Here is a 16,438-nt window from a genome sequence, read left to right on the forward strand (position 1 = left end):
GTCGGGGGAAAGGAGGAAAAAAAATTAGTACACAGCAAGAGGGATAGTATTGCCTTTGGCCGCTGAAGAGAGTGTATGGGGCTGCTATTGTATAGGCTCCTCTGAAGTAAACCACTACGTGTGTTACGCACAGTTGCAGGCTTAACAGCACTGACGTTAGTTACGGAGAAGGCATGCTGGCACTCCTGATCTGAGCTATAAACCGTGACGGGGAGGGTGTGACTTCTCTCAACGTTGCCTACAAAATCGAACAATTTCAATAAAGAAATTTTAAAGGCACAGCTTTAGCACAGTGTATAAGTAGATAAACTTTTAAGCATATGTAAATGTGTCTCTTTCAAGCACGGAGTCTTCCAGGGAAAAATACAAGAAGAGAAGAAATACAATGTCATTGTTTAAAAATTTTAAACAAGTTAAACATGATCAGCACAGTTTTAGGCAATGTACTATACAATCAAACTCGCGTAAATGGCAGGACAGGTCATTGATCCTAAAGACAACCTTGGGGAAAAAATCCCTCTGAAATAGCCTTTCTCGTTTTATTGTAAAAGAGTCCATCACGGAGGTGAGCGAGACATTCACTTTAGTACACTACTGCACATCACACCTTGGAAGATGACAAATATTACTTCATTTGTACTGCAAAATAACTTTACATGTAAACTCAAAAGTCATATATTGTACACGGCTCTGAAATTCAGAAATATCCCTGCTTTCCTAATAATGTAAACAGTAAAATTCAGGTTTCATTTTTCGAGGGATAATCTATAATAAAACACCGCTGTTTCAACAGTACAACATAAGCATTTAAACTTCAAATTCCCAGTAGATTACAAGGGAATGGAATTCCTATCAGTGCGCGCCTCTTTCACGATGGGTGAAAGATGGAGCTACTATTGCCCAAAACTATGCACTTCTTCAGATAAGCTTTTTTTTTTCCACTTGTAACATTATTAGTTCCTATATTGCAAGAATATAAAACAAATGAAAACTTCAGGTAATAAAGTGAAATAAGCAAAGTCTTCCCTTAACATAAGTTTCCTGTAGCAAAAATGTACACATAGCATGAGTGACGTTAGCTCTTCGTAAGGTAAGAGACGCCATCTCTCAGATGTCTGAGAGGCTGAACTTCCTGACGCAATGTGCTGAAAAGAAGACAGAAACGGGAGAGGGAGAAAAAAAGGGAAAAAAAAAACCCAACTGCTTGGAACCGAATGGGAAAAGCCTCCGGCACCAAGGGCTGTTGCAGCTGTTTTTTTAAGGAGTGCCAGTGTGCAGGGTGTAAGTGTAACATTCGCAGTAAGGTTTTTATTATTATCGCCATCACCATCATCATGAAGAATACTGTCATGTATCTTTTTAGTTCAAAAAATAAACTGATCCACAGTTTACAATTTGATATCGATATTGTAGATTTAACATGCATTTACTCTTCCCCAACCCCACCCCACACCTCTTTGCTCGTTTATTCCATTTCAGCTGGTAGCATCAGAGCATTACTGTCACAGTGCACTCTGAGTAAGCTGTTCTATTTATTTAATTTATTTTGATTTTTTTTTTCTTTTTTGCACACATAAAAGAGTCAGAAATAGCTAGAACTATGCTGGGAATATCAGGCAGCTGTTAAAGCGAGTACTCCACCCCACTTCAGTCATCTTTGCCAGCAGATGTAAACAAAGGGGTTGCTTTCCGCAAGATGAGCGCTTCTCTGAGTTCCTTTTTTTCCCTACACTTGTAGCCATTGCTGCTGTCCCCAGGTCTCGTGTCTGTCCTATGTAACATGATAGGTTACGTCAAGATGTTGGCAATAAAGTCCAAGAAGCGCTTTGAATACTGTTCAGGATTAACAGTTGAAATTTCTGCACCAGCCTATATGGAGAATTGGGAGAGGAGAGGAAAGAAGGAAGAGCCAGCGTTTTATTTCATGCTTTGTCACCGCGAGTCTTTCTTACTCAATGAATTTCATTTGCAGCCTTAGAACCGGACACTATAAACAAAATCACAGAATCACAGAATCTTAGTGGTTGGAAGGGACCTCTGAGATCAGAGTGTCTGATCTGAGAAAAGTGTAACGGCCCTCAACCAGAATCTTACTGATGCGTTTTTAGGCTTCACGTGAGTACACCGATACTGAGTACTCACCACCTGAACTGTGGGGCATCCGTCTTCCATTTCTGAATTGTATTTTCCTCACTTCTCTTTACTTTCGTAGTACTTCAGTCTCCTATATAATTTCTACGGCATATATAACCATGCTACCCACTGATGCATCAACAGGTTCTGGTCTGTTGAGCAGCAGTGCCTTCGTACAGAGAAGACTAAATTATCCTACTCGGATCTGGTGTGTCAATACTTGTGTAATGTATATTGCTATCTAAATGCTAAATAACCTGGTTTGGAATACATGGTAACAACGAGCAACATTTTTTCAATATACGTGCATTTAATTCTGGACTCACTGAATAAGCTGTACAATTGCTATTTCAACGAAGTCTCGATTCCATTCATATTTTTATTTGAGGTTTTCAGAGCCTTACGCTACATTGGTATGTATATTTTTCCCATTTTACAAAAGGGGAAAATTGTACGCATGCAATTAATAAACAAACTTCAGTGTCAGGGTGGCTCAGGATATAGGAGGCAAAATAAACAGAACGATTGTACGAAAGTAACGTTCTGTAATAAGTCCTAATCACAGTCAGCTTTAATAATCATAGCTGTTACTTACAATACGTTTCTATCCCTTGTTTAAGCCATAAGTGTGAGGTTTTAAAGTCTGCTACATACGAAGTTCATTAATAATTGCCAGATAATGGCTGCATATGGTCTGCATCAACTTTCAGCTGCTCTGAGAGCAGAGAGAGTAATGAGAGCATTGTTTTAGAGAGACAAAAAATACCCTCTACAGGCCTGTGCAGGGCTTATTGCTGAGCATTCCACATCTCTCTACTGTAAACTGAAAGCCCCCGAGCCCTTTGCTGCAGACCCCCCACAATGCCGCGATCCTTTAGGTACTTAGACAGAGGAGGGATTTTAGCCTCATGAACGATTATGCTCTTTTTAAAAAGTTTATGAAATTTGAACCTTAAATCACCACAGAAGTGATAAAGGTAGATAGAAATTGTAATTCTGAAGACTGGGCTTCTTCACCACTCTTTTTGGTGTCAAAATAAAGAAATTCATGGCAGACAAACAGAAGCCTTCACTTAATGGTCTCCAAGTATTTAATATGCTTTATATGCTGAATTTTGCAACTTTTTTCTTAAGAAGTCTTGCCATGTGAGCTACAGTACGTGCTGAAGATTTACCTTTCAACAGACTGTACCAAACAACGAGACCATCCCTAGGGCCCTGCATCTGCAATATCATTCACAACAGCTTTCACAGAGCTGTATACTACTACGGGTGTCTAGTGAACAGCTTTGTTCGCGAGAAAACGGTGCATCTCACAAATCTGGGAAAAAGTTCTAACAAGGCATCTCACTGGAGCTCTTTGTGGGTAAGAAAGCTATGCATATAGCTGAAAAGGGAGTTCCACTCTCAGTATGTAATGGGTAGCAGTTACTCTGTATTTTTATATATCATGTTAAACTAGGAAACCTGAAAAAATTCTGATCTATTTCCCCTTGCCCTAGATTTCCTGAACTGTGCTGTATCGGTGCACTAAACAACAAAAATGCATCAGTATAAATGGAATCAGAGGAAAAAACCCAGCCCAGATACTTACCCCATGCTTTACCGTTTTTGCAGCATGGGCAGCTTTCTTTTTTGCATCATAATGAGTAAGAATGTCAATAATGGCCATAAAGTATACTTCCTTCCTAGGTGCATCTGCAAACGGCAAATACATGGCAGTAAGAACGACTTTTGAGGCATCTTAACCACGAGTCCTCCTTCGAACAAAGGAGACTTTATAAGGCTCAATCAGCAAAGACAGGTTAACGTCAGTCAGGATCACAGATCTGTAAGGACCACAGGCTCAAGCCATTCTTCAACGAGAGTTTAACTGCACTCCTATATAATGCAAAAACCCCTAAACGAGTGTAAAATAAACCACCAGCATACAGAAATAGGAATTATTGCTCACTTCAAGTAATGTAGATTTCATGTTCCTTTGTGGAAAAACTAGGAAGTTTTATGAAAGGTAATGTGTCTGTGTCAACAGAAAAGATCATATTTTATTTATGAATAAAAGCATGTATTTATCCATGCAAATGCTTGTGAAAAAGAAGAAAAAGATAACTTTCCTGTCTTGAACAGCCACAGGTAACTAGTTATACTTAGTTTTACATGCTAACATCAAACCCAGTTTCAGGCTTCTTACACACTCCTTATAACAATTTTCTTAGCTGGAACACAGCAATTGGGTATGAGCGCACAAATTTTCAAAAAGCATCAAAAAAGTGAAATATAAGTTGGAATGCTGCTTTTCTCATCCTTTCTAGACTGTTTTTAGCAGTGTTAACTTACCTGCCAGGAAAAGAACAATTATAGATACTAGATTTCCCGAAAGGGATGAAAAAAACCTGTGACTTAACTGAGAACTGCTGTATCTGAATAGCTAAGCCAGTATTTTGATATTGATTTGATTGTGTAGAAGGCAAATTATTTGACTGCATCCCCACACATCACCATATTTAAGAACATATGTTCATAACAATGCTGAGCATTATAGCTGTATTTGTGTATAGGTGCTGAGCATTCGTGGTTGCGAAGGCTTCGGGATTCTGGTGTAAGAATCAAAACAACATAAAAGTATTTATTACTGCTTACTTTCATGGGACTTTATTCCATAAACATCAATAGCTGGATCAAATTCCCCTGGAGCCAAGGGCAGTGAGCTGTTCAGCGTGTTCCCTGGACTGTCCGGAGGGGTTCCAATGGGGTGGGTCCCATCACTTTCACCTTCCTCTTCTCCATCATTCTCTTCACACTCTACTTCTTCCTGTTCAGCTCTTTCAACGTCATGAATTCCAACCAGCAAGCTGTAGTCCATGAGTTTTAACTGAGCAAGGAACTAGAAAGCGATGATAAGCAATTTATCAATATCACTGAAAAATGCAAACTCCGTTTACAAACAGGAGAAGTTACACAAAGATGCCATCAGTCGAGAAAAACAGGCACCTCTAAGAGGGAGCAGAAGGGCGGATTAAGTGATAAAGCAAGCAGAGAGCTACTTGAATTTATCAAGATGCAGCGAGAGCACATGGGTCACTTGCAACTTGTATTATAAAAAAGCTGTAGCCGGTCCTCCCAAAATCCTCAGGGAAAAATAATTTTTCCTGTAGTGAAGACCAGTGCCTACGTGAGCCGATGACTGTCACCCCTGTCTCCTGTCTCAACCAGGGCTATCCTGGCAGCCTCTGCGCTATCAGGCACGCAGCACACTACAATCTGGTGCTAAATCTGCCCCTTCACTCCCTTTTAAGCCTTAGTAAAGAATCGTGAGAAATTGTCTGAATGTTGTTGCAGTGAAAAGTTGTGAAGTTTTCCAGCATTAAGACATGAAATGATGCTATATTCTCGTCACAGTGGCAGGCTCACAATTTAAATCACATGAATGTGAATGAAAGGGTGGTTTTGAATAAAGACCAAGGATGGGAGGTTTTAGAAAACTGAAAGATGAATACACTTTTTGTGTAGACAAAGTGTTATTTTAGTTGAGGGGAACAGGATAAGGCAGAAAGCTAAGAGAGGAGGATGGAAATAAGGGTGGTACAACGACAGGAAGATGGGATAGACAGTTCAAGGGGTGTAGAACTTGTGGAGACCTTGCTTATGGGATGCAGAGAAAAAGGCTGAAAATACAAATTGTCTGTGATTTTAGAAACTCTAAATGGTTACAAAAAAGGAAGTTAGAACAGACCGGAGAAGAAGGGGTTTAAGCCAGACTTTGGAATAGTGATAGTGATGAAAGAGATGAGTATAAAATACTAGGAAATGAGAAACTACAGTTTGTCAAAATCCTGAATCTGAGAAAAAAGAGGACATCAGAGATAACAAAGTGACGGCAAATTCAAGTGCGAGAAGAAATACTGTAAGACTGAGAAGAGGTTTTAGGAAGAAGTTGGTTTCTAATAATTTTGATACAATAAGGCAAAAGACTCTTCACAAGACTAGAAGAGATCTAAGTTTGAAGAGATGATGTACAACGATATACAAGAACAACAGATGAGACTGGCCAAAGGCGATGGAGTGGAAGGACTCCAGGCATATCATTAGGTACTTGACAAATACCGAGAGAGACAGGAGAAAAATCTACCAATAATCACTCAAAAAGCATGAAAGAGAACAGACGCTTGGGAAAAAGAGTGAACTGCAAATTAGAAGAGAACGGCTCTTGGGAAAAAAGATTGCTGCTGCTGACAGCAAAAAGAGATCAGCACAAGGAAAAGATCATCTAATTTAAAATGGAAAAAGTATCCTTATGCGCTTTTTCTCAGGACATTTTCAATGGAATGAGGAGGCAGGAAAACAGACAGACATAAGACTCGACTGTGAGAGAAACACAGTAACACAAATTACTCGATGACAAATGAGAATGGATATAAAGGCACACAGTTTAGAATACTACTCGTTAATATGTTTAACCATAAATACTGTGTGATAAGATAATCATGTATCAAGTGCCACGCATTTCTTTCCATTGTAGTGAAATCTGAGTGTTTACACATCGGATACAAACCACATACTGTCAGTTATCTAACAAGGGAAGGCCCAATAAAAGAAAAACAAGGTTAAAGAGCAGCTCGCCGTTGTTAAAATCAGGTGCCAGATCACTTCACACTGGTTTACATGGATATTGAACAATTTCAAAACCATAAAAAATAGCCTCTCAAGACATGACCGGGAATCTGCCATTATATTTACAATCCGGTAAATGATGTAGAAGATGACACACAATCCACTTTCTGGGGTAATAAAGTATCTTCCACGTTCATTGCACATACGTAAGATCTTGTCTGCAGCCTACTCACTGTAAAAGCGTTAGTCAGCAACAGCAGCACACGTTAGAAGAGCAAAAAACTTAAACCCAAATAAACTTATCTCTAGAGCTGGGACATCAGTAGAGCAATTTTCCAGCACGATATTTTAAATATAAAATAAATATTGATATTTCACAAAATATTTATGTTTTCATAATCATCATCACCACGAATCTCTCATCATTATTATGATGGGAAATTAGAATTCCTCAAAAGCAAATTGTTGGGTAAATTCTAAATTTACAGTATTTTGTTTGTGTGACTACTGAGACATAGATCTTCAGAACTAGACAAGTCAATTCTGAGAGCCACTTTGATATAAATAGCTGAAAGTGTTATTAAATCACAGACACATTTTGCTATCAAGTCTCTTCCAACAAGGAAAACAGATTTTAGGCTCTTGAGTGTAGGGATCACAAAATATTGCATTTAGTGACAATATTTTAAATTATGGAAACCAAAGTCAAGCTGTGTGAACTAGTTAGCCCAATATTTATTTTACTTGCTGAACTAAGTAAGTTACAATAAAATATTATATTAAATTCACATTTTAACACTTTTCTATTACGCATTGACTATATTCAGCCAATTACAAATTTATATGAGAAGACTACATTAAGATAACGAGTCCAACTGCTGTATACAAATTACTGAAGCACTCTACCGTTGCGATACTAAGGATGATTTAAAACTGGATTACTAACATGAGACAAATAGAACGTGCATGGTTCTGCATAGGGGATGCTACATTCTCTGTTACGGACTACAGTCCGTGTACGGCCTCAGCTGTGGCGTACCCCAGCCTGTAAAACACAACTAACAATACTCACCTCTCTCTCGGGGGCATTTGGAAGTACTAGGCTTGTAAAGCGCTTAAGTACTAAGCAGTACCATCATTTTAACATCACCTCGTCAAGGCAGGGACAATGTATGGCAACCAGCTATGGCAGCAAGCCATTTACCACATCAGCAAAAGCAGTGATCAACTCCTGAAAGTTTAAATTGTGTTTCATTTAAAACAGTCTTATAAACAAGAGTTTTCATTAATGAATTACAGGTATGATTTCCTGGGCTATCTGTAATTTGCCACACATTTTAATCACATTTTAATTCTTACCTCAACATCCTTTTTGAGTTTCTCAAGGAACATCTTTTTGTTACTTTCATCAATATGAATCTTTTGGCCATCGTTAATAAAATCATTGTCTTTGAACGTCGGCAGCTCTTTGGCCTAAAATAAACCAAAACTCCTGTCAGAGCGGGATCGTGAAGAGGCGCGTGGTGAAGCTGCTGTCCCGGCGCGGTGTCCCCACCGGCAGGGATGCCTCCAGAACTCCCCTGTGCCCATGAGGGCACCACCGAGCCACCGCTGTGGGGGGAGCAGAGGCACCTCCATCACATGCAGCTCTCCGTAACTGCACCCACGGAGCCGTTTCCTTTGCTTATCCCTCCTGTAAATGGCCTAGAAGGTATATGTTTACTGGGCGTGCAGCAAATGTAGCTAAGACAAAATCTCCGACTCAATACGTGATTTGCATCGAACCTTGACTGGCATCGAGCTTCTTACAAGATGTCGTTTGTCAAAGTGACTGGCAATAAGTGAAGTCGAAACACAATCTATACCTCGTAACAAAGTGCTACTGCATTAGATCTTATAGATGAAGTCAGATTGGACTGCATTTTACATAGCTACTGTGAATTTTTATAAGTGCCTAATACCAAATAATCATTTAAAAAGCATCAACTGAACATGAATTATGTAATGCTCCTTAGAAGTGGTAAATGCCAGAGAAGACCACGGCCTTTTAATAAGTAATTAAACATTCTTGATGTTGGAGCATTAGTTGGTTATCTTCAACTCTCCCATGAAGTGATTTGCAACAGCATTAAGGAAAGCCAGATAAAGTGATCACTGGATTCAGCACTAAGACCCCTCAAATGGGCTTTGTTTTCAATGGGCAGTGACTGGAAGTTTACTTAGAAAACCCCAGCAAGCCAACCAACAAAAGAGCACTTCCTTTAGGGCATGTGGTCAAGCAAACTAGAAGTGATAGTAGCTTCTGCAATCAGAGCCTTTAAAAAATTGGCCCATTAAGAGCGACGAACAGCCTTTCTCCCTGTCCCCCACCTTTGATCAATAGTAGGGAAGAACAGGTTTACTTTACAAAGACAGTGTTGCAGAACAACCGAGTGCTGCAACCCTCAATGACCATGAATTAATGGGTACTTTGAATAAAATAATTTCCCCTTAATTTGAAAGTCCTCCCACTAGGAACAAAAGGCATCAGCCTACTGGAATGTCCTCCATAACTTTAACTAGTCAGACATTGCTTATAAACTTACTGAAGATGGTATTTATATAAAATTTATTTTCTTCTTATGACAAAATAAGGAAAAGAATCTCAGAGGTTCTTTTCTCTGCTCCAAAATGTACATATTGGAAAACGCAGCATTAAAATGTGAGCATCACAGCAGAACCTGAAATGCCCTTCTAGATCTTCACAATGGCCAAAAGCTCTTTTCGCTGTTGGGCTGAGCACGGAAGTGGCTGAAATACTCAGTTCCCCAACTGTCCAAATTTATTTTCTGGACCTGGAATTTGTGAATTGCTCAAGATCCCACAATGCTGCTTTTTTTTTAGAAATGTAACACTTCTCTTACAATAACTGCTCAAAAACACTTTAGCAATTAGTAACATTTAAATTGTTATGAATTCATGTTAAATCCATTGCATCCTGACACCTACGAGCTCTGAAAAAAATAATCTGGCTGCTCTGAATTACTACTGTGTTGCATCTAGAACATTCTGATTCATTAAAATACCCTCTAATAGAGACTGTCTAATTTAAAATGAAAGGAAAAAACCCAAGCAGCTGAGATGGAGCTCTAACCATTCATCTGTCCCAGACTCCTTCCACGGAGGAGCCATCCTGCCGTGCTCCGCTGCTTTACTTAAAGATGACGACAGACACTTCTTGAAGCTCCCAACGAATTGCTCACTATAATACGACAGCACAGCGCGCATCGATTTTCTTTCTGGCCTACTCAGTAAGTGGCTGAGGACAAAAATGGGTAGGGGAAACAACAGATAAGCATTCCAGGCTAACAGCTGTAGAGATTATCATACACAATCGAGCAAACTGTCCCTTGGACGAGGGCTAATTCTGCAGAGGCGGGACTGCGGATCCAGGGATGTTGCCAACACCAGAGGATGGAATCCAGTGCGTGGGATGCTTAAGAATGGAGAGGAGATTTGGATGAATTAATTTAAGATGAAACAATAACAAAAAGAATGCAGGAAACCAAACTCCCTTCATTTCTAGCCCAAAGTCACAAAAAAAAAATCCTCAGATTATCTTTCCAGCTAGGGTATCCAAGTTATTTATTGAACAAGGCAGAGGTTAAAGTGAAACAAACCCATTAACATTAAAAAAAAACCACCCTATTGACGCTGTTTAAAGCTGGGGGATGGGTAAAGAGGAAGGATGTGCTTGTGGTTAAGACGCCGAGATGCAGGTTCATCTCTAGGCTCTGCCAGATTTCCTGCACAGCACGGCACGGCACCAGCCAGGCGGACCCTGGGGGCGGTGGGAGGGGGAAGCGCGCTTCTCCACTGAAGACAGTCCTATCTTCAGTAAAAATAAACTTAAATTACGAGCAATGTCTTTTTTGGAAGACGCTAGAGCCGGTAAGCCAGTCGTGCAGGTGCCATAGTCCGCTTTAACCTTGCCTCTAATCTATTTTTAATAAAAGTGAGCTAGCAAAGCTGACACAGCCGCATTTCTTGCCATCACGAGACCCAAGGGGTGCTCCCAAGGACATGCCGGGCAGTGAATCAGCTCTCCCAAAAAGCCAGACTCTTTCTTCCCTGCCTTGTGCGCAGGCTCCCCTGGTCCTCAATAATCGCTCTGAGGATTTTTATTCGAGGTCATTTTTCCTCACCCAAACGCCCGTAGCTGCGAAGACTTGGCAAGTGCAGAACCGCATAAATTAAAAGCCAGTACTGAGGCATGTGAAGAAAAAGAAGGAAGAAAGAAAAACAGTGGGTCCCATGTAAGAAACCGAAGCTAAAAAGCGATGTGCCAGTGGTTGTCCTCACCACATTATTTGTGGCTGTTTAAAATTAATAATAGAAGTGTTCCTGTTGAAAAATCCCAATATGTACATTTTCTTCTCACGCACTGAAAGAAATAAATACAAAGAAAACCACATTGTGCCAGTTTAAAACACTATCTGAATGAAAAAATGGAGACTTAGCTTTAATGAAATAATTGATACGGTTAATTTTTAATGAAGTCTCAAATATTTCCAATGAAGCAAAATCCTTGTTGGAAAACGATTCTCCTAGAATGTAATTCATTATAATGAACATATTACTATCATTAAAGAACTAAATATTTTAAGAGCTGCACAGGAGATGAACATCTAACTACTTCCACTAAATTAATAATAGGTTTTCTTTCTGAAACATCTCCCATCGTTTTAAATCCCCTACTTAAAAATGCAAGAAAGGCACAATAGATTTTGCAAATATGAAGTATTTATTTATTAAAAATGCATGCCATTTGCACACTTCAGGTTTTCATTCCAAAGTTTGCCATGGTCACAGAGAATTTTAATGTCAGGAAGATTTCACTGCCTTTGAAAAGTTCAAAAAGCAATGAAGATTTTTTTGACTAAGATGGCAGAATGTGTAAAGCCTGATTCAAAACCTAAAATCGTGGTGAAACAGCCCACTAACATTGTTTTTGAATTAAAAAAAAATATCTTAAAAGGTAAGAACCAGGTGAAGTTTTATTTCTGCATGAACATGGAAATAGTTTTTGCAGATTTCTTAACACATCTCAATTCAGCATCCTATCCGAATGTGTTGAAATGAATATTAGCATTTTTTTTTTCTTCTAAAGGGATTTTTGTGCATCATGACCGAAAATAATGATCATGGCTAACACTGATGCTGACATTTTGGAAGAAGCTCGCCAAACCAGCTGTAGGACATTTAAGTTTTAGAGTTAGTCTTGGACTGAAAAAGGAAAAAGGCTAATTGTCTTCACAACCTGGCAGCAATTTCTCACCTAACAAAGGCAAAGATCAGGTTGTAGGAGAAATGTTGCACAGCAGTCTTATTGTTTGGAACTAGCCACGAGTCATGTTATTTACACAGCTAATCATGGCAAAAACGGGCATACAGTTTATAACATTTGAAAATGGTATAAAAGTCTGCCAAGAGTGAATTTCCACACCCTGGGCTTCTTTCCGCAGCCCATGGCTCACATGCACCTTTTTTACAAAAAAAATTAAACCAGTTAGATTAATTTTAGACTGACTGTGCTCAGCAGCATATATGGAAGGCAGTATTTTTTAAAAAAGGATATTATGCTAAATATAGCTTGCAATTATTTTGCACAGGTGGTTTTGAACTGAATCAAAAGTCTGAAGTCACTAGATCTACAAGGCAGAAGAATAACTAGAACTTTCTTTGGAAATCTGGAGATTGAAACTTCTTCCCTCCAGTAGTTGTGGGAGCTGGGGACAAAATTTTGTTGGACAGTTTGCCTTGTCCTTGGCGGGGGTTTCTAACCAAACGAGGGTCAGCAGCTCTGCTTGGCATCACAGGACTGTAAATGGCAACAGAAATTGAGCTGTAACCCCAAAATAGGGTTTGAGAAAGAACACTGGAGTGGTTTTAGCCAGTGTAACAGCCATTTTTGTAGGACAAAAAAATTGTGCAGGACGTTGTAGACGGATTAGGAATTTGAGCGTGTACTGAAATAGTAACGATACATCTTTTCAATGCTCAGGGAAATGCATCCAGAATTATCCCTACGGTTAATGTCTTCCTGCTGCAAAACGAACATGCAACATATAAAATGCAAGACAAAGTTCCCCTTTTATTTTTTTTTGAATTCTTTTAACATATGGAAAACAGACTTTTAAACAAAAAAAACCCAAACAAACAAAGGCAAACTAGTGATTTGTTTTGAAAAACAATAATGGGGCGGGTGTCATGCGAAGGCTAAATGCTGACACAGGAATCTGAACTCTGAATGTCTGGTCCCATCTTTGCAATGTATTGCAGCATGACGTTTTGAAAGTTATAATTTCTGTATATGCAACCTTGAGATTTGTTTCACAGAGAAATCTCAGACACGCTTCACACGGCTGTTGTGCAAGATCAGCATATGAAGCAGATCGAAATCACTAAAAGAATTAAGTTAAAAAATGCTGTTCTGAAATAAGCAATTTTAAAATAGCAAGAAAAAAACAGCTCAGATTTTGGGATGATCTATCTTGAATGAAGTTTTACCGATTGACATGAAAAGAAAAAAACTAATTCAATACTGAGTAATCTTGTTGCTATGCTCCTACACTAAAATCCTTCTTCGTTATAATTGTCCTCTCAGAAATCAGTTAATTACTATATGTTGTAATATACAACATAAAAAATAAAGCTAAGAAGTGATTTTTTTACATCTAGCAGCATCTTCCAATCTAATTATCAGAGCTATGGATTTTGCATACAATTCGACTACGATGTAACATAGCCGCCAACTACGGCAATTTTTTTTTCCAAAAAGGAACTTGAATAGAAAATCCTTTGCTCAAATGTATTTACTATAATTTTTCTGTGTTTATGCTTATTTATGAAACAACACGTACCGCAGAGGGGAAAATGCAACCACTTTTAGACTAATTTAAGAAACAGGTAATAATCTCTGAAATTGCTCAAGAAAGAAAAAATACGGTGAGCTTCAGTTCAGTTCGGTTTTATTTTTCTTCTTCAAATTTCCTTCTGGGTTGCTCGCTCACAAGCAAGACACTTAAGTTCTTTATACGTACAAGTAGATTCAGCTGTAACTGCTAATTTGGTGTCGTTCTACAAGCAGAGCGTAATTGTGAGCAGGCAGGCAGACCACCAGGGGAGTTCTGCATTATCCTGGTTTCACTTAAGAGGGCAAAATTGTCCAAGGAATGAATAGAAAATGCCCTCTATTAAAAAATAAAAATAAAAATATAAAAAGAACTAAAGCCTAAAGAAAAATAAAGGAGCAGCTGTCAGAATTTGACAACTGTTGAAACATACCGTTCTTTTAAAATTCAAGACATCTGTAAGCGCGTGTTATGATACTTGTTGCCAAGAAAGTGATGCCTTTATTATTAAAAATATCACTTATAATGCAAATGAGAGGAATTGTGTGTCAGGGTGAAATCTAAGGGATGGAGCTTGTCTCCGCTCCGATTATCACAAAATATTGAAATGACAAGTTTCGGAGCTTCTCATCTATATGTTAGGATATTAAACAGTTGAAGACAGTCGCACAGGAGATAAACTGAAAACAGGACAAAAAAAGTAACATTCTCAAAGTCATCCCAGCCAGCTTTTCTTCCTAAAAACTGATTTTTAAAAAATGATATGTTTGAACATTGACTCCTTTTTTACACTACAAAACTAAAGTAGAAAAATACTTTTTTTCCTGATTCCTTATTTTATAGTCCATTAAATCTTCCTGCATAATTGCCTCTTCTTTATTAACTGAGTAAATAATAAAAGAGTAGTTCGATAGGAAAAAGGTTCAAGAACATCACAACTTTAGCCAAGTTTGCCATTTCAAAGTAATTTATCTAAAATTTGCAGTCTGCATTAGAATGTGACTGAAATACTTGCTCTTCTGTTTTCTGGCTTCTGCAGCTTTAAAAGAAGCTAACATATTATGCTCGATATTCTGAAACCCATTGGATTCCTTGAATGTTGGCATTTGAAATTAAATATGAATTACTTAAAAGCCCATTTAAAAATTACAGCTTTGCCAGACGTTTTAGCCGTACATTTTAGCACCAAAAGCTTCCTGTCTTTTATTACTTTTCTGTTTTTCAGATGTGAACAGCAGTGGATACCTTTATAGTAAGTAATGAAATAACGCTGCCATTAATTGAAATTCTATTATTATTAATGTAATTTCAGGGCTGTATTAATAAATTGATGATTAAACTTGCCTCTGGCTAAAAATTAGCTAGTAAGTTACTACATCAGCTAAGTTTTTGATATTGTCTGGTTTTGTTTAACCATTCAGAGCAATTTCTTCTAACACAGGAGACGCCAAAATCTCTTCAGAGCATTTGCTAAAATGTCTTTTTTTTTTTTCCCCTTCTCAAGCAAAAATTTTCCAGGCATTTTAATGTCTTTAAAATTGGCTTGAGATTCTCACAGAAGACCACAAACAAAAAATTCTGAAGCAGTGACATCTACTTAAGAGAAAATGGAAGAGAAAAGCATGCTACAGAGCTCTCACTTGCCAGTTACGAATAACGGACCATTTCTATACTGATGTCCACACGGTCCTCAAGGCCCTGAAATCAGCGCCACACATGCAGAGATACATCTCATGACAGCAGGTCTTTAGCACTGCTCAGAACTTCAAAAGCGAACTTTCCTTGCCTATCTGTATAAATACACAACCCCCTTTTTATTTAAGCTTAAAAACTCTGCGTTAGAAACACTTGAGTAGTTTAGATGAGTAAACCACTGCAGTTCTAGCGCCTATTGCAGGAAATTCAGATCACAGTGATGATGAATGTGCTGAACATCTACAATAGAGACATGCAGTAGTGTATTCTTATGACTTTTTCAAATCAAACAGCAGACTCCAAAAGTTAGACAAAAACCATGTAATAAGCAAAATATTATTTTCCCCTTGCTTGAATACCTAAGAGTTTTTTTAAAAGTGTTTACAAAATGTCATTCCCTCTATGAACTTAGAAGTCTACCCAATTAATCCCCTTTCTTAGAAATGTTTGTTCTGAGTGTTAGCTTGTGGCTTCCCTGCTGCACCGCACTGGCGTTTTGAAGGAACCATGAGTAACAGAAGGCTGTTCTAACGGCCTCAGACCGTCTGCTTGCAACATCAATAAGCTTAACGTAGTTCTATCTCCAAGAAATCAAATTCCTTTGGAAAGGAAGTAATGTGAGACATTTGAAATAGCAGAAGAATAATCCAGGGAACCAGGTTTTTTTTTTTCATTACTTTCATAAAAGTACTCAAAATGAAAGGGAGGTTCTAGATGTGTTGAAGGTGATAGGAATTTTTGTCATTGGCCTTACTGAAGTTATGATTTCACATTAAATTTAGAAAATAATTATTGTATACAGTTATACAAAACTACACAACTTTGTTTCAACTTAGCTATAATCAAGTTCAGTAGTAATTTTGCCATGAACATATCTGGGGAAAAAATCAAGGCACTGTTTCTTTGAGGTTCTCACTCAACGTATTAACTACAGTATGTGGGTACTATTATTATCTATTTATTATTATGAGACATATTCCTAAAAGTGCTCAAAACTACTGCACTAACTATCTGTATAGTATCAGCTCCTTTATAGCTGAATGTATGTAATATCATTAAATTTTACATTACTGTTCCAAGCATTAACATTGCAACCTGAAGTAGTC

The 16,438-nt window shown here is 38.2% G+C and overlaps 1 protein-coding gene across 6 annotated transcripts in view; it reads right to left on the reverse strand.

Moving 5' to 3' along the window:
- Nucleotides 1-391: 391 nt before the first annotated feature.
- PIP4K2A (phosphatidylinositol-5-phosphate 4-kinase type 2 alpha) overlaps nucleotides 392-16,438 on the reverse strand; it is a 115,880-nt gene continuing 99,833 nt past the window's right edge. For all 6 annotated transcript variants that reach the window (XM_054189361.1, XM_054189362.1, XM_054189363.1 and 3 more), the window contains 4 exons: nucleotides 8,104-8,217; nucleotides 4,774-5,017; nucleotides 3,728-3,831; nucleotides 392-1,869 (listed from right to left, as the gene is read on the reverse strand). In XM_054189361.1, coding sequence (XP_054045336.1) covers nucleotides 1,789-1,869; nucleotides 3,728-3,831; nucleotides 4,774-5,017; nucleotides 8,104-8,217 — 543 coding nt within the window. In that variant the 3' untranslated portion in view covers nucleotides 392-1,788. The remainder of the gene's footprint in view (nucleotides 1,870-3,727; nucleotides 3,832-4,773; nucleotides 5,018-8,103; nucleotides 8,218-16,438) is intronic.

This window comes from Rissa tridactyla, chromosome 2, assembly GCF_028500815.1.
Source record: "Rissa tridactyla isolate bRisTri1 chromosome 2, bRisTri1.patW.cur.20221130, whole genome shotgun sequence".
NCBI classification, from domain to species: domain Eukaryota; kingdom Metazoa; phylum Chordata; class Aves; order Charadriiformes; family Laridae; genus Rissa; species Rissa tridactyla.